The 23,100-nt window shown below is 40.6% G+C and overlaps 2 protein-coding genes across 4 annotated transcripts; both read right to left on the bottom strand.

The window, feature by feature from the left end:
• Window positions 1-396: 396 nt before the first annotated feature.
• Window positions 397-8,696, bottom strand: sh3d21 (SH3 domain containing 21). Of its 2 annotated transcripts, XM_029128577.3 has the most exons (17): window positions 8,511-8,694; window positions 7,811-7,968; window positions 7,613-7,670; window positions 6,843-6,952; window positions 6,607-6,694; window positions 6,468-6,529; window positions 6,339-6,378; window positions 5,828-5,922; window positions 5,349-5,450; window positions 4,956-5,007; window positions 3,498-3,545; window positions 3,289-3,406; window positions 2,571-2,739; window positions 1,923-1,988; window positions 1,632-1,828; window positions 1,021-1,084; window positions 397-920 (listed from the first exon to the last, which is right to left on the bottom strand). In XM_029128577.3, exons 1-17 carry the CDS (start codon window positions 8,512-8,514, stop codon window positions 888-890), a joined length of 1,464 nt encoding a protein of 487 aa, XP_028984410.1. In that variant the 5' UTR covers window positions 8,515-8,694; the 3' UTR covers window positions 397-887. The 2 variants fall into 2 exon arrangements, with proteins under 2 accessions (XP_028984410.1, XP_028984411.1); XM_029128578.3 differs by lacking the exon at window positions 3,498-3,545 and having other exon boundaries at window positions 8,511-8,696.
• A 1,061-nt stretch (window positions 8,697-9,757) lies between these two features.
• thrap3a (thyroid hormone receptor associated protein 3a) lies at window positions 9,758-22,849 on the bottom strand. Of its 2 annotated transcripts, XM_029128574.3 has the most exons (11): window positions 22,580-22,849; window positions 18,733-18,882; window positions 15,374-16,258; window positions 14,457-15,125; window positions 14,210-14,382; window positions 13,904-14,015; window positions 13,549-13,633; window positions 12,079-12,260; window positions 11,783-11,957; window positions 11,563-11,706; window positions 9,758-11,485 (listed from the first exon to the last, which is right to left on the bottom strand). In XM_029128574.3, exons 2-11 carry the CDS (start codon window positions 18,852-18,854, stop codon window positions 11,252-11,254), a joined length of 2,781 nt encoding a protein of 926 aa, XP_028984407.1. In that variant the 5' UTR covers window positions 18,855-18,882; window positions 22,580-22,849; the 3' UTR covers window positions 9,758-11,251. The 2 variants fall into 2 exon arrangements, with proteins under 2 accessions (XP_028984407.1, XP_028984408.1); XM_029128575.3 differs by lacking the exons at window positions 18,733-18,882; window positions 22,580-22,849 and adding an exon at window positions 17,680-18,125.
• Between the last annotated feature and the right edge of the window lie 251 nt (window positions 22,850-23,100).

Here is a 23,100-nt window from a genome sequence, read left to right as displayed (position 1 = left end):
CCAAACATGGCCATGTTAAACAGTGCTCTCTATGATGTGTGCAGAGTATTTCTCATTGAATTGCTTCCCACGTTCTCAGCATCCATCACAATGACTCACCACGCTCAGAGTTTGAGAGTGAGTCACTGACACGGGTTGCCTTTTCCACTTCACTGTAAAAAGAAGCTTTAAAAACCAACGGTGACCACAATTTCTGTAAAATTTCTGTTCTCAAAAAAGCACCAACCATGACATGAGTCATCGGCCCCAAGCTTAGATTTCATACTGTTCTGAATCAAACGTTTGTTTCTTCTCTACAGTTAGTGTCTGTTACTGCCAGGTCACTTCTGTCAAAACTTTATGTAAAAAAACAAACAGGCGCTGCCTCCTAGTGGACGGATCAGTCGTTACAATATAGAAATTCACATTATTTATTAACATTTCCGATATCACTGTGCCTTGGATGACTTAAAATAATCTTTTAGTTCTTTACAAAAACCATCAGAATATTTTCAAATTATATACATATATTGCATATTTTACATATTCTGCTGAGGCATCATATAAATGTTAAAGTACAGTAAAAACCTGTAGCCAAAAATATAAAATGACAAAATATGTAAAACATTAATTTGCTACCTAGCAACACTTATATAGGGTCAACATTTGTGATTTCTAGTATTAAGTACATCACGCAATTTACTATAACGATCTTTTGGAAGACAAGTTTTCTCCAGTCCGGTGCAGGAGTAAACTGATTCAACTACACTTTTTAACCATAACCCAAGAGCTCACTTGTCCTCTCCATCCCCAGCATGAGTAAGAAAAATGTTCTGCTTGTTTTAATATGCAGTTCAAGGGCTTGCATGTCACAGTGTCAGTCAGCCCAGCCACTGTGTGTGTTGCTATTAATGCTTCATCTTTAAGCAGCTGACTTCGTCCTGTATGAAAGACACATATTGGTAACATAATGTTAAGGAACTATGTTTTTCCATGTGGTAAAAATTCAGCAGCCAGTGCTTGCTCAGAACATTCATTCACCTGCAGCGTCAGCCTTTTGTCTTTCTCTTCTCTGAGTTCCGCTTTCACTTCCTGCATGTCTTGCCTGATAAGAGATGTCGACAAAAGATGAGGTGGTAAAAATGCCAGCTATGCTGTTCATGGTTAGTTAAGAGTATGTAAATATGATTGAGGTACTTGGCATAATGCAGTTAAGATACTTCACATCACAAAAAAACGTGCAGCAACAGGACTTTGGGAAGGAGGCATTGGTGTCAGTCTGCACACACCTACTATGTCCATAGGGGATATGTACTGAGGCAGTATTTTCCCCAGTGTCAGGAAACGCGTGTAACTCTAAGCACTTTGAGGCTCGGTTTACCATCCAAACTTCCCTGATATTTCATATCCAAGCAAATCAGATGTTGGTATAGCCAATCTAAACCCCAGACTTAGATGTCTGGGGTTTAGATTGGCTTCCTAATAAAGAAACTTATTTTTGTTTTTAGTCATGTCCTGTGTGTACCTGTCCATGTAAAGCTCAGATCCATTAGTAAAAAGGGGGCGTCTTCACCATCTTGTTTCATGTCATCTGAGCCCCAATGTAATGCAGTAAACTTGCTTTTAGTTTTCCATATCCGAGTTTAACTCACTCATGTCGTGTCTGTAGCAGCTCCAGAGCCATCCTTAGCTCTTTGATCTCAGCCTGCAGGCTTTCCATAGTTGGCTCATTATTACTGGTTGCAGCTTTGCCATCCACAGCTACTTTGGGTGGGGTCGGTCGAACTGGAGGCGGTGTCTTGGCTTGAGACTCAGACTTTGCAGGTGATAAGGCAAGATTTTCTGTACCCTGCAGAGATTGAAGTGGTCGTCCATGACATAGAAATGACTTTATTGTGCTTTATTCTAAATTGTTAATTCATTCAAATTTTAAAGTTACAAACCTTTTGTAAGCCAGACAATTTTGTTGTTTGTGGCTTTTTTTCTGCTTCTGTGTGGTCTTCGGCAAACTGCAAAAAACATTCATCCACAAACTTAAAAACAAATGCTACCAACAAAGACTAACCTTAAATAATGACAAATAAAGGATTTCTTCTTCCTTAAACAACAATCTCAACACATCTCTGCCGCAGATCTCCTGAAGGTGCGAAAAATCTTATCTCTTTTCCCTCTGATGTAATTTTTCTTGTTTAACTTAACTGAAGAGTACATCAATGACCTCCCATGACACACAAACATTATTTTCAGTGAAACTGCTTGTGCTAGAAATGTAAAATCATATCACAAAGCAACAAAAATGGACCTAATATGTTATAAGAATCCTTCATGGAAGTCTCTCATATCCCACTAAATAGAAAAATATTTACCTATCTACTGTGTGCCAGATAAGGCAGGGAGTTGCCCCACTGTTGCAATGATAATCTCAAGGTGCAAAGTTCATGTCCTGATATACTGGTTTAGTTAGTTTTGCTCATGTCGTTGACCAGTTTGTTTTCTGCCACGTCTGAACTTTTATTATGCACGTTACAACTCCCTTCAGTTTTATTCCTACTTCAGTCCATAATGAAGTGAAGATACAAAACGGAACATACATGTACTCCTGTGACCAGGCCTGATGGTGGCCGCCTCTGTGGGGGCTTGGCTCTGTTGGCTGTAGGGTGGCTCAGCTTTTCAGTCTGCACATCCAGCCCATCAAACTGATCCTTCTCCTCTTTCTCCTCCGTTGGCTTTGGTGAGGAAGGAGGCACATCCCCGTTGGTTCTGTGAGAAATATGAATAATATTTTAATGCTTGTGGTGGGAAGTAGGAGAGGTACTCACAAATTCTAGTAGAAGCCTAAAAATTCTTTTTCCTTGGAAAAAAATGATCACAAAAGGCTAGTTCTCCATTAGCCACCGTTTCAAGACTGAAACGTTTTTGTTTTCTTAGTTTTTGTGTGTGTGTATGTTTGTGTGCGTTTGCTCAGGAAACAGGAAATGGGCCGCTCTCGTCTGTTTAGGCCTGATCTGACTCATCCCAGAGTTTCCACTGAGCCACTAAAGGTCAAGCATCCTGGCATTCTTCTTTGAGGACGCCATAGCAACTGGTGGCAGCAGCTAAAACCTTTAACATCTAAAGGTGCCGCTCCCTGTGCCAGACTAAGGAGAAGAAAATGTTCCTGACGTTTCCTAAAGGCCTGTTGCTTCAGAGAGGCTGCACATTAATCACTATTCATGTGCGTGTGAGGTGGGGCACACACTCGGTAAGTCTTTAGTGGTTATGCATATTCATTAGTAGTGAGAGACGACATTAGAGCCAGTCAGCACTTACTTGGCTATGCCTCTGTTAGGTTTGTCTTTGACTGGAGGTGGGCTGGGCTTGATGATGCATGGCAGCTTGACTTTGGTTGGGGGAATGCTTCTCATGTCTCTACCATCTGTTTTATCATCTGTAAAACAATATTGGCATGCACAGAAATATTACATTTTTGTTTAGTAGTATAATAATATTAATATAATGAAAGGCAGGAAGCTTTCTACCTTTCGCCTTTGCTGGTCCACCCTTACACGTTTCCATTGCTGAAACGTCTGTTTTAAAACAGAGGTGAATGAGAGAATTACCCTACGCCCAAATAGTTGTTTCCATTAACCCCAATGATGATTAATTCTTGCAATTGTTGACATGACCTAAAATAACTGTAGAACAGCCAGTAAAACTCTCTGTTTTTTTTTAATAGCTTGTGGGAGTATTTGCATAGCTTGACCTTGGGAAGCATTACAATTTAATCATAGTTGGGAAAACTGCAGAGGATCTATTTAATACACCGTAATCTAGTTTAGGAGCAGTTGCAATGGCAAGACAAAGGTGTTCACATCTCTGGAGAAGAGGTCACCGCTGCATCCACTATTCGTAAAGTAACAGTCTATCAGAGAGAGCTTTGCTTTTGCTTGAATTGTGAAGCAACAGCTGTGGGAATCTGAAGTGTGATTGTTTGCTATGCAGTTCAGCTTTTTATCAAGTACTAAGTTTAAGGAACCTGGTCATAGCCCACATCTAAGTGAATACAAACACAGTGAATCTAGGAGCTACAACAGCCTTAATGTATCACCCTCCAGAGAAAAAGAGACGCTTCGTATAGGACTGGATGAGCAGAAGGATCAGATGGGAACAGGAAGCCTACCTTGTCTGTTCAAAGCATTGTGCAACGTTCCCTCTCAAGCAAACTATCCACACAGCGGTAGTAGCTCAAGTGCCGACACTTGCTTCTTGTACAAATCTCCGTGACAGAGCTCTCCTCCGTTTCACCCCCAACCCCCCCTTGTTTCCTCCAAGACTCCTGAACTAGGTCACATGACCAGACTAACCATCCCCCCCCCGTCTCACTATGCTCTGAGACTTCCTGTGCGAATAGTTGTGAGTGGAAATAAAAGATGAGAAGGTGCAGATTGTCAGTAGGATCAGGTAACGTTTAGAGCACTTTAAACATTGGTGTTATCACCTCTCTCTCAAGTGTTATCAGAAGTTAAGATGCCTCGTTAGTAGGAAAATTTTCTAAATTTACAGTTCACTTGCAGCCAGAGCTCCTCTGTTGGAACACAAGTAGAAACCACATCCTGCTGTGTGTGGCTTGAGGCTTGCAGATTTAATGCCTACATCTATTTAGGACCGACAGTATGCATTCATGCTTCCCTTTTCTTATTTACCACACACACAGAAATTAAATTTTGGCTACATAATTGTGTGAAGGCTGTGAAGACAAAAATAGTCCGTACTAGAGTATATGTTGTGTATATGTTTACTACTCATTTCTCATTGAATAACAAACAGTTTACTACTGTGTGTCAGGAACATGCTCATGTCTTGTTTCTATTAATATTTCTGCGATTTTTAAGCTTAATAATGCAATTGGACCTTTTAGCTAAAACAAAATCAGATAGTACAGAACAGCTGACAGAAGCCAGAAACAAAGTGTTTAATCAATACTTGTGCTTTCTTACCTGATAACTTCTTGCTGTTGCTGCGCGCAGGAAGCTGGGTCGTGGTCCCAAACTAGAGGAACAGAAATGCAAACATGAACATGTCGGCTGTGAATTAAAGCCATTTGTATTTTACAAAGCTCTTTCCACCGAGGGGATTTTCAATGAGTAACTCCAAAGCACAGGATGATAAAGACATAACTGAGTCACTGTGTGCTGGTTGTAGACTTGCTAAAGTCACACAAATAACAGCCATCCTGCAGATCATCATTATATATTTAGCACTTTTACATTTGTCAATAATAAGAAAAGGTATAGCCAATCTTGATTACTATGAAGCCTGTCCATGGCTTCATGGCAGCGCAGTGAAGCGATCCACTCTTTCTTGAGTATGCAGGGTGTGTGACCACTCACTTGTAGGCTGTCTGTTGGTGGTATCACCATGACAAAGTTGTCAGGAAAAAAGCCGCAGCGCCCGTTCAGCTCTCCCTCCCACCAGCCTTCATCTTCTGTTTCCTACAGATGCAGATTAGAGACACATCAGAAAGTCTAATCATGGTTCTCTCCTTTGGGACGTCCATTTGTTGCTGAGGTTACCAAACGGTCAGGCACAAGACGGCTTTTTATCGGGCAAGCTAGTTTTTCTTATTTATCATATCCTAGAATTTGAACTCCTTGCCACATTTTTCAAATTAACATATGTCATCAGGTGCACCTTGTCACACAATTTCCTGGAAGTGACACAACAGGTTTGGGTAAACAATATGACACACCTGTACATGAAAAGCTCTGTAAGAAAAGAATTTGACCTGGAGGAATTTCTCAAAGCCATGGCTACATGAGAAAATATGCCCGACACAGTGCCAGGAAGTAACAGTAAAACATGCTCAAACCTTTTTCAGTATCACAACAACATCGCCCTTTTTCAAATCCAACTCATCTTCTGTCTTGGCTTTGTAGTCAAACATGGCATGACAATATTCCACCACTGAGAAGATGCAGTAAAAAATAATGTCATCACTAACATTGAAAAAACCTGAATGGTATAGTACATGTGTAATTGAAAAACAAGCTCTCAGCCTTGAATCCAACCTTTTCATTACTACCTTTTAAGAGAGTTTGAGAGATAAAGGTTGTAAAATGTTGAGACTACTGAGAATATTCCTCTCTGATGTTACCCTCTGATTCATCAAGCTGTGCTACTATAAAACTATATTAGTTCTCATAAATCATTTTGGTACAGGAAATACCACTTGTCCCTTGATTATATTTGAAGGAGGTATAAAAGACTGGTTTGGTTGCTTTTGATATGTCATTAAAAATATAAACAGCTTTCTATTTCTAGCCTGCACATTATCTAAAACTATGATGAAACACAAAGTTATGAAAAATAATAAAGCTTACCATTTTTTTGTTTGTTCCTCACACTTGCTTTGTGAGAGAGCTTCACAATGACAAAAACACAAGTGATTATACAGAAAATACTTCTTATGCATTTGTGGAACATTTAAGTATTATTTACAGTAGCTATACCTCCTTATTAAATACTACATTAGACAACTTGGATCTTCCCTTGACGTCATTGGGCTTGTTTTCTATAAAAAGAATACCAACCAAAGTTTAGATGCTTTTTGATAAAATAACATTTACATAAAGATTTTGCCATACCCACCTTTATTAACAACAATTTCCTTGACAAAATTTGATGGAAATGCTCCAACTTTGCCATTTTTCATCCCCATCCACCAACCATCTTCAATCTGTTGTATAAATTTCAGATAATATTAACTTTTAATCAAACTTATTGGCGGTTCCTAAACCGTTCTATATTGAGTAATTTGATTTATATTCATGGTTTGGCTAATGAGTAGCTTTCTGGTGCAGTGACACCAGTGTTAAGAGCTGCACCTCTTTGAGGATTTCTATCGTCTCGCCAACCACCAGCTCCATCTCATCTGCATTCATGGGACTGTAAGCGTATTCTACTTGGCATTTCCTCGGCTGTTTAGTTGCCTTTGCTGTAAGGACAATCAAAAGTCATATTAAGAGTCAGAACCCTTGGTTCATTATAACCCTTGGTGGTTATAATGATAGTTATGGAAAAATTAGAACTCAGTAATGGTATGTTCAGCATGACAAAAGGCAGAGATGTCAGGTCTCAACAAGTTAAGACTTCAAAGTATTTGCTGCTGACTTATGTTTGAAAGCCTGATCCCTTAAAGACATAGTGTTTTAATCTGCACAGTTTTATACATTATAATTAGGTTTTGCCTAATAGCAAATATTCACAGTTTGCTCACACTTGACTGCCTTTCTCACCATGGTCACAATAGGAAACCCAGTGCTATTATAAATGGCATTATTAAATCTTTTATTTTTAGTCTGTGTGCTTGACATAGGCCAGAGGGGCTGAGTTTAATTTCACACTGATACATACTATGGAGCATTTGCAATCATTGACACCATCTCTGAAAACTATGCATGTTATTAAAAGTTATTCTTTTATGGTAAACCTTACATTTAACCATACCACCGCTGAAATTGCAACATAAAAGCAAAATGTCTGTTTACTTATCAAAAAGTATCCAGAAATTCTAAAAAATAAACAAACTTTCCTCTAAATGAACTACCTAATGGTTTTTAAAAGAATAACGGTGAACAGAAAGTGTCGACTGTACGTTTTCGAAGGCTCCGTGGTTCCCTCATGGTGCCACCTGTTAACTCTGATGGCACTTCCTGAAATGAAAGACCAAAAGAAGGTGTATTTTACCATTAATGCAACATTCATGCTCATTTTGAACTGCATTCAACATGAATCCCCATGAATACAGAGAACGGATTCATTGCACTGCCATTGAGTGGACAGTGTTAACAACCTTGACAAAGCTGGCAGGGACAAGGCCTCTCTTTCCTCTAATCTCCCCCTGCAGCCATCCCTCCTCGCTGGCCTTGGTGACGTTTTGGACCACGTCCCCTGCCTTCACTATGAGCTCGTCTGCCATGGTGCCCTCGAAGTCTACCAGCACCAGCACCTCTACAGCAGAACCATAAATAGGGCAGAAAATTAGATTGTATGCACGGAGGCTGGTCTACTTCGTGTCTCTCTTGATTTGCCCTGACATTTAAAACCAAGCACATAAACTAGCAAAGGGTACAGGCACAGAGTGAAGGGAAAGAGATAAGCAATAAAAGTTTATTTTATCACCAAACGTATTTTCTATGTGTAACATTTAGCAAAGGACAGACAACATTTTTATCTTTTCCAGCTCATACAGTAGGTGAAAACATATTGAGAATTCACTAATTTATCAGCGAACACAAATGCATCAATATATTCATGCAATGCAAAGTTTCGCAGTAGTATTCATGCACCACTGCTTAGAGTTCTTTGCATGTCAAATTAAGATACTTAAATCAAATCAACAAGGCTTTAAGCAGAAACAATACAACTCAATGCTGTCAAAAGATGTTTTCTTTGTATTTTATCCTAATTTCTGATTCCATCAAAGACACATAAATGTAGAGTATCAAACGCAGACCATTCTGTTAATAAACAAAACAACAGCACTGACTCACCCATGGTGTCTGTCGCTCCTCAGTCCGATTTTAATAGGTTTCCTTCCAAACGGCAGCCAAATGGTTTGTATAAAAGGAGAACCGAGAACGTGGTTAACTTGTCTTAGACAGAGAGATATGGCAGCCAGGGCCCTTCTTCCTATTTGTCAAACATTAAGCAACTTTCCTGAGGCTAGTCATGGCAAGTCAACACAAGAAGTAGGATGGGTCAAACAGCAGAGAGAACAAGAGAGCGAGAATGAAAGCGAGAGAGAGACTGAGTTGCAGGGAGGGAGAATAACAGGTAAGACTGGTTTATAGTGGGAGAACAAAGCTCAGTACCTGCACTGGGACACAACAATACAGTTAATCTGCAACAATAAGAATCTCAGACGACAATGTTCATAAGCTCTTCACTTACTAATCCAACTCATTTAGATATTTATCCCCTCATTGTCAAACTCACATCTGTGAGGGGTTTGAGTGAATGTTCGTAATGTGGTTGTTGTGTTCTTTTTATTTTAGACTTCTTGACACAAAGTGACCTGCTATGTATAGAAAGCAGAAGCTAGATTTGCAAGACTGAGTTTCACAAATCCAAAACACACACTTGCAAATAACAGCAACAGGTTATAAATTTACTACATACAGTATGTTATAGGCTGATTTTCTTTACCGTTGCCCAGGTTGCTATACATTGAGAAATGACCTTGTGACATTAGTGTAGTATCACAAAAACATGAATAAGCATGTTGAGAGTATGAGGAATTTATCAAGCACGTGGCCAGTGAGCTGCATGACTCATAAGCTAATTATAGGGAGTTTCTAAAGGGAGCCTTCAAAAGAGTGTAGTCAGTCACCTTGACAATAAACTGAAAAAAGAACAGTGACTGCAGTATCATTGGTGATACTTCAACTCAATGACCGTAAAACCTGCTGCATGACCCACATCAATGGAAAAACCTTCTGTAAGAAGTAAACAGTGAGCCGGTGATGTTAGTGTATAAATTTGGACTCATGTGTAGGGTACAGTTTTTAATTAGCTCTGCAAAACTACATTTATATTGTTGTTTTGACCAACAGCTAGAGCACTATGCAAACTGGTGGGCTAAGACGTGAGCTATACTGTACCTGGCTGCTACAGTACTTGCATGAATGATCTTCTCCATAAAGAGTGTAAATGCAGAAAACTACAGTAACGATAGTTGGATGCCTTAAAAATTATTGCTCTAAAACAACACACAAGAAAAACCAGGAAGTCCCAGACAAAAGATTCAGTGTATCTTTAATTTACAGTCTCTTAGAACAGTAACAACTATGTGATGAAGCAAGATATCCTTCGGACAATCAAACATGAATCTACATCTGTAGGTAGGTACAAGTGAGACCAGCACCCACATAGCAAGGCACATGGGCAGTGTAACTGTGTGTGCAGTTGGCCAAACAGAGGTGAGCCTAATCCTAAAATTCACTGGAGACATTCAATGAAGGAAAGCAACTTGTTGAATAAACCCCCATTGCAAACAACAGGTTAACTAGTGGTAGCAAACTCTGGAGTCACTCCTGTGCTTGTTTTCAAACTATCCCTCTCTTGTCCAATGCTGTTCACCTGAATTGTGTGAGGGGATAATTGGAAAACAAGCAGGCCAATGGCTCATAAGGACCAGGTTGGGCTTCCCTGGGCTAAACAAATGCACATTATGCTTTTAACAATCTTGACAAAGTTACACTTAGTTTATATATTTGATTTAAACTATTTTGCACTAGACAAATATTTTCAATTGCCTAATGAAAATCACATCAAAGTCTCGGCTTGTAAGAACAAATTCTTTACAATCATCATCCTGCTTATCCAGGTACTAACTACAATGAATGCGAGAAAAAAATCATCATATATAATTGGAATCCAAGTTCAGGAAAACAGATACATTAGAAAGAAATGTCTGATTAATTTAAAGATGCTGCATGAACATGGTATAAGTATTTAGCCTTAATGAGATTCTGGTACTTCCAGCTGGTGTGGAAGTTATACAATGAAACACACAACCTCTGGCCCTGGACAGTTTGGTCCCATTATTAAATAAGAGCTGTTTTTAGAGTAACATTTTAACATGAAGTATGCCGCGCATATTGGCGATTGATGTCTCTGAACTTTTTCTGAACTCATAGTTTGCTCACTTGACATTTAATTAATTCATCAGCCAGTATTACTACTACTGCTTCAGTTCATATGCAAAAGTGTCTGACACAAATCAGTTAAATCCACAAAATAATACAAAACTTCTAACCACAAAAAATGTAAATATTACCAAAAATGGTGCAGTGAAGAATTAAAAGCAAATAAATGTGCAACAAAAATGTGTAATTTTCATGAGAAACTGCGATACACCCCTATCGAGTCTGTGTCTCGTTAACAGGAGTGCAGCAGGAAGTCCAACAACCGTGCATTTTGTACCGTTGTTTGTGCCTATGCTCTGATGCTACCCATAGAAACAGGCTTGTTGAAAGGTCACAGTTTGGGTCAAAATAGTCATATTTACTACCAACAAGAGTTTGCTTAAAATAAACAAGACTCATCTATGGGTTGTAATAAGATACTTACTCAACTGACCTGTAGGGATTGTATTTTAGGACGTCTCAGCAAGTATTTTAAGCATAAAACATTTCCTGGTATAAATCTATACAAAACATTGTCAGCATTTTACAGTTCAAACGGTGGACAAAATCACACTGAAAATTAAGATTAACAGCAGCGTAACTGCTCAAGCATTGTCTCCATCAGTGTCTTTCTCTTTGTGGTCCTGTTTGTCCACTTCATTCCGTGCGCCACCTTGCTCCCCGTTGATCTGGAACTTGTCAAGACCCCAAGTGGGGCCGTTGGTGTTGGAACCAGCAGTGGCTTTGCGAATGATGAATCGTGCCCTTCCGTGTGTTGTGCTTCCTCGTCCTCGATTGCCCATCCACTTGTACTCTGCCTCCCTGTCTCGGTCATCATGCTAGACGGAGCAAAAAAAAATTGTCAAAACTGCATTTGTGAAGCAACAAACCTGAATTGATTAGAGAGCTGCCTTACCAAGTAGTATGTTTTGCTCTTGGGATTGTACTCTGGGTCCCAGTCTTCACTCTTTTGAAATCCTGCCATGTTAATTGTGTTACTATTTGAAGTGTTTGTTTGACAGTTGCCTCTGTTCCAAGCCCTTCCACGAATTCGGACTTGCTAAAATTTAAGAAAATAGAATGAAGTGAGAATAGCAGAAATCTGATAAACAGATCATCACATTGATTTAACGTACAAATCCTCCACGTGGCCTTTTTTCGGGCCCTGGTGACTCCCCTTCACTCAGCTGGACACTGTTGAAACCTTTATTTTTGGGGTCAGGCGTGTCATGTGGTGCATCTTCTTTTTCATCCTTGGAGGATGAGGACGATGAGGATGAACTAGAGCGAGAGCGCTTCTTCTTTTTTTTCCTAAAGAAAAAATTAGGGTTTGCAAAAGTCCTTCATGGTTATTTATAAATCAGGTTGAACTAATAGGAAGATTCAACATATGTTTTGATGTGTTAACACAGTACAGGGCAGATGCACATACTTGGATTTTTTGTGACACTTGGAGTACTTTTCCACTGATCTGTCTTTACTACAATCTGGGGAATCTTCCATATCTCTTCCCCGATCCTGGTTAAAATGTTTTTCATGGGTGGAATATTTTTTGCGTCGCTCAATGTCAACTCGAAGGTCCATTGGGTCATCTTTCATACTTTCTCTGCCATCCTGAGCAAATCAAAACACAAGAAAACATCGTGGACAGACTTTGGATTAGCATGTAGATGCTATCATTATGATCTCAGCTGAGTTGGTTTGCAAACTAAACAGAAGGGCCCATGGGAATATGGTATAAAACCCATGTATCAGCCAGTGGCCATAAATAAAACCTGACTTTGCATGTTTTTTTTTTAGTGTTGACTAAAATTTCCAACCTTCTCTGAAGCATATGCTTTTAGATTTCTGGGCCTGGTGCGTTTAACTGTGTGACATGCTACAACATGACAAGAATCTGAGGCTTGAAGAATCTACTAAAGCGGCACCAAAATATTCAATGGTCTAATTTTCAGTGTGACTTACCCTTTGAACTAATAAATCATCATAACTATTAGTTTTATACAAATAGAGGTTTTGACACGTCATCCACTTTAGATTCAAGCGTTTCATTAGTTAAAACATGTTTTAGATAACCTGCAGCAGTTCTCTGATTCACTTACTCACTGTATTTAACACTAGGCAACTGAGAGGGGTGTTGAATTGTGGCTTAACACGTTGTTGTGTTGATATGAATAACAAAAAACTATATGGAAATAAGTAGCAAAATAATTATAAGTCTTTTGCTTTATTGCATTTTGAATGTATATTTTAGTTAGTGAAGTTACGCCATTCTATGTCCAACACAGTCTCCAGCACAACACAAATTTGCCAGAAAAAAAGGGTAAAGGGTAGTAAACAATCTAAAAACATGTACTGTATACTTTCAGAGCTGGTTGTTGGTAAATAAAAAGACTTTGGGCTTGACATGCAGAATCAGAAGTAAGTTTAATCCAACAATGTAGGATTCTTCATGCTAATTTGGGTTTATTCCTGTATTAGTAGGTCTGCTCTGCTTCAAGAGCATATGTCTAGCACATCATTCCTTCAGGAGGTTAAGTAAGTAAACATAAGCACAGTTGCATGAAGTGCTGGCTGTTGCCTATTTCCCTTCCTTATTTTTGTAAAGAATACTTACGAAGACACTTGCTTAGAGTCCTTGGCCATAGTGGTTTCCATTTCTGACCTTAATTCACTCATTAGCCTTGGTCAAGCTTGTGCCCATAGTTTAACCAAATCACCATGTGTGAAGGCACTTTGACAAACAACAAAGTCTAAGTGCCTCATTTTGCATTTCTTGGGGCATGTCGCATCAAGGAAAGCCCCGGGCTTTAAGAGAACACAGGCTAAAGGCGTCTGCTTTGCTCACTTGTTTGTTGTTTGTTTTTTCCAACATACGTCAAACTGCAAAATGTTCAGTCACCTTGTAAGTGCCATCCTCTGAGGTTTTCATCGCCTCAAATGGTTGAGAGTGTTTCTTAAAAGCACTTGGTGAAACATCAATTCTCCTGTGAGTAAGAAACACAGGATGGTTAATTGAAGAAATGCTGGAAACCACATCTGCATCTGTGCCAGAGCAACAAATACTACATGGAACAACATAAATCAGGCAAGAAAGAAACAAAAAACAAACTGCTGACAAAATAAACTGACCTCCACTGAACATGAGAACAAATAAGCCAAGATAGAGATGAACAGAAATACCTGAAAGCTGTTAAAAGAGGGGATGAAGCCACAGCACACTGAAGGTGAGAGGGTCACTCAATAGGCGACTCTACCTGTGTATCTCTGGACTTTTTCTCGGCGCCATCATTTCCTTCTCTGCAGCTCGTCTTTGGTACATGGTGAATCGGTCGTTTAGAGTCATGTCAGGAGATGGAAAGTGTTGAGCTGTAAAAATTATAATATACTTTATTATACCAGCAGAAATAAAGTAGAAAATAACCAGGAGTGTTTTATATTCATTCTAACCCATCGGAATTTAATTTATTAAATGGCCAACAACAAACAAAAAAATGGACTGATCTAAACTGTGAATAATACTGGATGTGTTAAGGTTTGGCTTGGACAGAGGGAGGACTCACTTTTAATATGGTGAACAATGGCTACAATGTGTTGAGCAAACAGCTCAGATGGACACGTCTTTAACTGAGCAGCCTGAACGTGTTGAAAGATTGAGCGAAACTCTTGTTTTTTTTTTGAGGACTGCACTAGGTCCTGAGACAACTGTCGCTCCTCCGCCAAAATATCCGAGGAACTAAAAAGAGACAAACATGGTCTTTAATCTCCAGTTCTACTTATCATGCTGCTGTTCAAATCTTTGACACTCACCTTATCAGACGATCTCCAACAAAATTCATTCTGACATTGAATTTTGCTTCCTGCTTACTTGGGGATGTGACAGCTACGTCGTCTCCCCTGACCAGAAACATCTCCCTTCTTGGTAGTAGAGTAGGAGATGAGATGGAGGGAGATTTTTCCCTCTTCCTGGCTTTAAAGCTCATGTCTGGGGACAGTTCCTCAAGATTTCCACCTAACTCCCTTCTGGCGAGGGCAGCAGCCATTGCTGCTGTTTCCTGCTTTCGACTAAGGTACATGTCCTCTGCCATGGAGTTGGAGTTAGCGTTGGCTGCCTGTGAATAGGCTGCATTCTGCCATTTGCCAAAGCACTGCTCAAATAGCTCTCGGGCTGAGTGTGCGGCTTTGCTCTTTGGCTTGGAGGAACCGTCCCCATTGTGCCAATCCTTGTGAAGTAGCTTTGCATGAGGCTTGATGATCATTTCCTCCTCCTCCTCTTCGCGAGTAGACAGAAGGGGAGATGCTTTTAAAAGGCTGTTCAGGGATAATCCACCATCAATGTCCTCTTTGTACTTCTTTGACACTGAGTCAGAGATGACTGCAGATGATTTTCCATTTTCTTTCCCCTGCTCCTTATTTGAATCAATTGATTCTGCACCTCTGCCACTAGATGCACCTTTTTTATGTTGCTCCTCCAAAAACCTAAAAGATAAAAATAAAAAAGTTGTATGCAAAGAACAGTGTGAATAAAGAAGCTAAATCTTAGCATCTTACACATGGCACAAAAATATTTAATTGATTTTAGTTTATCAACCACAACCAATTCAATAGAAATCTAAGAAAATAAAACTACTGGAGAATATTTAAAATGAGCTGTGAGAAAACATATAGAATCAAAATAAATCACAACAAATCTGGATCTGTAATGTAGAATATCAAGTCAGCCTTACTTTCTGAAGGCAATGGAGATTGCAGTTTTATCTCCATCCGAGTATTCCTTGTTGGAAAAGAAGTCAAAGCTGGAAAGCATTGGATTGAGACCTTCATGAGAGGGTTTTTTTGTTGAGGATGAATTAGATAGCATCTGCCAGGAGGGGGCATTATTGCAGTTGTCATTTCTATTCTTAGGGGATGGACTAGATTGGTTAGGAGTCTGGCTGTTCTGACTAAAAGTAACTGAAGAATTGGCCAGAGGACCGGTTCTCTTTGGACTGCCATTACAGTCTGTCAGGCCCTGCCAGTTCCCCTCAGTTTCTTTCGTATCTCCTGGCAAAACCCCAACAGTCTCCACTGGCTTCGCATCTCCCTCCCCGTCCTTTTGGACCTCACTTGGGGCTGAGGGCTTCTCCTCTACCTCTTGGGAGTTTTGGTTTGCCAGCAACAAGGCTGGCCTACATTTGGGAGAGGAGGAGTGTGAGGAGGAAGAATGCTGAGAGTGTCTGGATAATGGCGAGGAAGATCTGTCAGACTGGTGTGACTGACCGTGAGGGGGGCTTCCTGATCTCTTCTGGAAATTGTGCTGCCGTCCTCGTGAACTATTTTGCTGCTGCTGTTGCTGCTGCTGCTGCTGGTTATGCTGTTTTTGAGGGTTTTGCTTGTTCCACTTCCAGTTTGGGCGGAAGTAGTAGTTGTTATTGTTGTTGTTGTAGTTCCCACCACCACGTTGGTAGCGTCCACGTGGAAAGTAGCCCCGCCCTCTGCCCCTGAAGTTGTACGGCCTCCGGAAGCCGCGATGGTAGCCTCGGAATTCCCGGTTGTTCTGGTATGCTCTTGGATATTTCTTATCCCGGTTATAAGTCGGAGACGGAGATCTTGACCGTGACCGAGACCTAGAGCTATGGAAAAAAAGGCAGTTTTGTAAAGTGAACCATTTTTGAGAAAAAAGACACAGTGCAGTAGACATAGATAACGAATGCAAACTTGTATGCTTTCTGGCTCTAGAGCAGTGGTTCTTAACCTTGTTGGAGGTACTGAACCCCACCAGTTTCATTCACCGAACCCTAGATTTTTTTTACTGGAATGCATTAACATTAGTTAAACAGGTTCTGCTGATGTGCACGTTAATCAAAACAACATCAAAACATGATGAACAGCAGTGTCAAAACTAGTGTGTATTGGCTCTACAATACCGTAGATCATACAGATCCCAAAACTATTGTATAAATACCATGATTATTGTATGTCTGGCAACACTGGCGCCAAATTCACGGGGTCATCTTCAGCCAACAATCACCAAGCGGGGCAAATAATCAGGAATCATATGAGTCGGGTGCGTGAAGAATGACTCACTAAACCCCCAGGGTTCAATCGAACCCAGGTTAAGAAACACTGCTCTAAACTCTGAAACTCCAGAGGTGTTGCTTAATACAAAACCTTAAAAGGTGGCCCAAAGTTGACAGTAAAAAACACAGATGCATCCAAATGAAACCTAACAAATGATACCAGTACAAAATTTGAGGCACTAAATGTGTGGTTACACAGACAAAAAGCTGCAGTAAGTGAGACTTTATTACTCACTATTCTCTGGCACGGACCACGAATGACAAACATAAATACTTTCCAACCACATTAAACTGGTCTGTTCAGCCTACAAGCCTGTTCCAAGGCTGGGAAATAGTGGCCCAGCATATGGAAATCCTAAAACACATGATGTACAAGACTGCTGTTGCATCCAGCAGCCAAATATCAGCTGAAATTAACAAACCATATTATTATATTATATAATGACGGAAGCTTCCAGGTGGAGAAAAGCCAGCAAAGTAGCGTGGGACCAGAGAGAGAAGCAGTATTTCACAGGAGCCCTGCAGTGTCTAAATAGTCCACATGGGGGCACTGCTCTACTTCTGGTGTTGGACTGTACTTGAGCGTGAACCTTCAACACAGTTTTCAGGTTGTAATAACATGTTTCAAATCAATCATTCCATTGGGCCTAAACCTAAACAAATTTCATCACAAGCTTCCCACTGATCGTTTCAATGGAACAAATCTGATAATACGCTTAGCCTTAATGTCTATTACCTCACAGTTTCCACATCTGTCAATAAATGTAAAAGGACCGACTCAGTTGCTTCCTCCATTTAAAATCTTAATACAATCCAAATGCAATGTAACTTGTTTTAAGACGCAGCTAATGCACACAACGTTTGACAACAGAAACTGTTTGCATTTACACCAAACAGAGCAAAGCAGCACAGCACTGCATGTAAGACCAACGAGAAAATAAAATATGAGCAGGCTAAAAAAGCACAGGACTCACCTAGTGTGATTTTTCATTGGAATACAGAGTCATTAAAGAAGGCAGCGCACTCAGCAGCACTGCACACTCACAGTGCGAGCAACAGGCACTGCAGCTCCTCTGGCCAGCTCTGGTAGAGCACGGAGTCACATGGACCATATAAGGGGGGAAAAAAATCCTCTCCAATCCATTGACTCTATGCTTGCCAGTTACAAAGTCGTTTAGAGAGATTTTACACCCCAGATTTTTAGGTACATTTATTTAAAGATGATGCATTGTCTGTGTTTTCTCTCAATTAAGTAATTAAGTGAGAGTTTTGTTTAAAAAAAAAAAAATCATCAGCTAAACCAATTGTTTGGTTTTCATGGACCCGGTCTACATCTGTGTTTGTTACGTACAAGGTTGAAAGTGTTAAAACCCACAGTGCTAAAAAAAAAAAACTACCATCATGAAGCTGAGCTGCTTATGTGCAATTTAGGCAAATAAACTGTGTGTGTGCAGGCATGTATTGGAGGCTTTCATTCTTTTTCACACATTTAAATATATATATATATATATATATAATGCTCTGCCTTTAATATATATGCAACCACAAAGCAATCTGCTCATGTGCAAGGTGGGTTCAAAAAGCGTAAACCATAAGATTCTTTCCATGTCTCTTCTTCAAACTAATTTTAATACAAACTGTTGTACTGCCAGGAAATGAACCAACATGCCATTTATTGCCCTGCCACGGGTATTCTGCTAGGAACAGCAGAGGCACCAGAGTCAAAACCTTTTCTCCCATGCACATCACAGCAGTGTCTATATTCTCTGCATTTGCATTAGGTAAAACAATCAATAAATACTAACGTGATAGAGCTGATTTCCATATGCCTCTCATGTCACCTAATATGTGAGCAGGATTAAAGTGTGCGTCATCTATAACCCACTGAACTTGTCCTCAAACATCAGATCCCTTTAGATCTACACAATATATCCTGCCCTTCAAGGATCAATCTAAAACCCGGCTAGATTTGGCAACGAAGTCACATTGACTACAATAACACAGCTGACATGAAACATGGTTTTTACCTGTATCGACGCTTCCTGGACCGAGATCTGGAGCGGCTTTTTGAGCGAGAGGTCGAGCGGGACCTTGACGGCGATCTTGAACGGCTCCGAGACCGTGAAGCTGATCTTGTGGATCTTGACATCACTGCAGCCAGCCCACTTCAAATTGTCCTACAAAGCAAACGTTATCACAGTAAAGGAATATTGGTTGTCCAGTCACTGACACCTATTATTCATCTGAGTAAAAAGAGTAAGAGCCAAAATCAGTGAAATGAAATATTCGATACAGATGAATCACTGAGTCAAGATTGAGTGAAGAAAAAAGGAGAAGGCATCCTGTTTGACAGTCGAGCATCTAAACAGAACCAGCTTTATTAAGGCATGGATCATTTGCATAGAGGGCAGTCTCACTGCAGTCATCTGATGTCTGTATATAACTAGTAGACAAACAAAAAGATGCACTTTGTCTTTCATTCCACTGCAGATTATACAGCACAGAAATATCAACAGAAAAGTATTTACTCCAGATTGCCAGTCTTGACCAAGCCACTCATCCACTCATTCACGGTGCATTACCGTTTTATCAAAGAACTAACAAACATTACAGACATAAATAAATGAATGCATACATCTAACATGCATTTATATCAAACTGAAAATATGTAACTTCCAGCTTTACTTTGTTGTTTTACATGCTTTCCTATTAATGACAAATCTGTTCAGCTCACACCTGATGAGACCAAAGTTAAATAATAATCCATGTCCTCAGTTGCCAACATTACATTTATGTTAAAACCCTGCTATTTGTCTCCTGGCACAGACTTCCTGCCTGCTCAGTTCACCGAGGCCTTGAGACACTTTTAACTTCAAAGGATGTTTGTTCTTAAATCCTGTGGGGCTTCGCTTGTATACCCCAAAACCTATTAATACAATTGTATAGTGAGAGTGCACGTACTTCTTTCCAAGGTCCGTGAGGCATTATCTATGACACATGAGCCTCAGAGTACAGTCAATGCCAGGGATCAAGTAATTGATCTTTCATTATGGGAGTCATCTTCAGGGATTTTGAAAGGAGGAAATTGCAGACTGCTCACGACAGTGATTTCCAAACTGGTGCACGCTAGCACATGGTGGTCCCTGCTACTATTTTGGAGAGCAGTGCACTGGACTTCCCCCAGCCTCCTCCTCATGCTCTGTGAACTTCAGCGTTTTGTTTTTGGCCTTTAGAAAATAATTTCCTGCAGGTCCACCCTTAACAGACTGCCATTTAGCTGACTCTGCATGAATAACATTCCTCCTTACTTTAGCTTTATATGCATATAGAAACTGAGAAATAAAACTTGAGACAAAGTGTTGTGTATTATCTGTTTCAATGGCCTCCCTTCGAAAACCAGCTGCAGCTGTTCCTCCCCCACGGTGTGTGGTCGCCAGCTTAATCACTGAGATTTCAGCCTCTCCAAAAGGCAAACTCTGCCTTTAATCAGTCACTTCAAGACCCGAGCACCAATACTGTCACCGACACGCAGACGCACGAAGGCTGATGGCTGTGCTGTTCATTTAGCCTAGTTCTCACCTTCACCACACTGTAAATCTAAACAAATGAGCTCGTAAACCGACAGCCTTCTATAAATGACCATGTTAGCCACTACAATGATGTGACTTGTCAAACCTGAACTAGATAATTCAATCACAAGCTGCCACACGGTATCGAGAAAACTGTTTACCTAGATTAATCAAACTAAAAACTTCCTGGTTTCTGTCTCAAAGACTCGCTTCATGTTGTTACTCATTACTTCAATCTTGGAAAAATAGATCAATGGGTATAAAGAGAGTAAGCCAAAAATACGCACTTCCTTCACAATAAAATCTTTAATGTTTAACTTTGAGGCAACAGTTGTGGGTAACAGTCACCCCATTAAAACAGGAACAGCCCGCTAATGATGGGAACAGCGTGCACAATTACATAGAAAAACAGGTCATTCTCCTAAACAGAGCTCGACGACCTACAGTACTGTATTAGGAGTCCCCTCTGAGCAGGGAGTGACAGCTGGATAATCCTCATCAGCTGTTTATTCCATGTAATGGCAAGAGCAGCTCTGATCAACAAAGGCCCCGCAACTTGATACGTAGCTCAAAGCGCAGGAGAAGAGAAGGCTGCACTCAATCAACTGGGCCTATCATTAAGAGTAGGATGCCACAGAGGCAGCTGGAATCACACTTGCTATCTATATGCGCCCCAGAGACTCCCCCGCCTGCTATTTCAGAAAAGCCACAGCAACTGTCATTGAAACAGTCTCTAGTTAATGAAATGTGGCAGTTTCTCTTTGTATTCCCTGCAGCCTGTTGTCTTAATACATAGCAGAACGTCTTGGAGCAATGTTTAAGACGAAACCTTACAACTTCCACCTTTAATAAGTTAAACAGAAACAGAACATCCGGCTTTATTCAGCAATGTATGAGTGAGTCTTCACTGGCCTTGTTTGACTTCAGGGAGCTGCTGCAACTGTTAGAATAACAAACTAGAAGCAGACATTTATCTTTGCTTATCACCTAACATGACAAATAAAAGCCACAGTGAGCTTGGATCTGAGCTTAGCCACAGCTTTCAACAGCCTGATCCCAACTGTGTTGAACGTCCTACAGAGTAAGACTGCGTCATGTTGAATAATCAGTTCTCGATGCATCAGTGTTCGATTCCATTAAAAAAAAAAAGGCAAAAACGGTAACTCATAAGGGTCCCTGCATGGTTCATGCAATAGATACAAGATACAACAATACTTGCATAGAGTGTGACACTGAGGCATCCTCACACTGACAAGCCTCTCGGCTGTCTGTCAGCGCCACGTTCTGCAGCATACAAGAGGGGGCTTGCACAACACATGTCCAGAGAGCACACAACTCTCCTTTGGGTTTTTCCTCCTTCCACTGAGTATCTGCACAAAACTGGCCAAACTGTTGTTTATGTTGTTAGCTGTGAGTGGCATGTTGTATAACCAGACAGACTTTCATTACTGCGTGGAGGCACCACTTGCTTTCATCAGTTCTGTTCCCACATGGTATCAATAGAGCTGCATCACAATTTAGCATTTTCATTATTAATGGAGCAACGCTAATGTGAGCACCCGCCAGGGTCTGTCAGCATGCGGCGTGAAGTTCAAGTGACTAAAACCGTCACGGAAAGTAGATTTGCGTCCTCTCGAGCAAAGTGAAAACGCATCTGAAACGCGTTGGCTTTCCACTTAAGGACAAGGCAGCTAAACTTGAATGACGGCACACCTTTTTAGTGGCGTGTGCTCAGTACAGATGGTGTTTGTTAAAGAGGGCTGACCTCAACCAGGATCCGGTAGCTCAGCAGGAAATTCTATGGTCGTGAGATTCAGGATGCATTACAGTACGTGACTTAGTTTGTGAAGGGAAACCTCCAATCACAGCAACCATTCTGGCAAAATTTTCATTGCAGACGTCACTCTACTAAAATATGGTTGGATTCTGGTTTTTGAATCATCCAAGCCTAAAATAATGTTAAAAAAAAACAATGTTCAATATATAAACAATGACTAAGAGTAGAATCTAAGCCAGTGTTCTGGATCCCACTAGTTAAGAACAGAGTGAGGATGTCACACTTCCCATTTACCTACAAGCAGAACAATCAAAATTAATCTATGTCCCAACAACTAAAAAAATTATTAAATGGATTTGAAGGAAGTAATTACAGTATTGTTCAGTGCCATTTAAGCATTTGTGCTGCGCAACTTCCCTTTATAAACCAGTGCGCCTTGTTTTTTTAGCGCCGCTCTATTGGAAAGAATCATTTCCTTAAAATTAATTCAACCAACTATAGATAGATAGAAACAAATCCACTACTAACCGGTTGACGTGTCGTCCGACGAATGGCGTCACATTCAGGCACCGCGGTGTGAATGTGCAGCGTAAAGGCAAACTGTCGGCGGTCTTCTGCGCGTCGCTGCCGCTGTGGCCAACTTATGCCAAGCGCGTGTGCAGCGCCTTTGTGTGTGTGTGTGTGTGTGTGTGTGTGTGTGTGTGTGTGTGTGTGTGTGTTTGCATATAGTTTGTGTGTGCGCGCGCGCGAACTCCGGCTAGACTCCGGTCTTCAGACGCCGCGCGCCTCGGCGGCTCGTGTTTCCTTCCGCCTTCACGGCCGCCTGTCAAAGCCGCCGCCTCCTTCGTTAGTGAGCAGTGGACGGGAGCTGCGCTGTAATAACACGGTGTCACTCGAGCCCAATACTCCCTGACGAAAACCTACTGTAATAGCCCTGTTTCTACTGGTAACAGCTATGAGCGCACAGTAGCTGCTGATGTTTACACAGTGGAGCTTAGTGTCATCTATTATAAACTCACCGCCCTCCTGTTGTCTTTGTATTATTAATA

Source organism: Betta splendens, chromosome 16 (assembly GCF_900634795.4).
Source record: "Betta splendens chromosome 16, fBetSpl5.4, whole genome shotgun sequence".
Classification (NCBI taxonomy): Eukaryota; Metazoa; Chordata; class Actinopteri; order Anabantiformes; family Osphronemidae; genus Betta; species Betta splendens.
The sequence above is the reverse complement of the archived record's forward strand: the minus strand, read 5'-3'. Positions and strand labels throughout refer to the sequence as shown.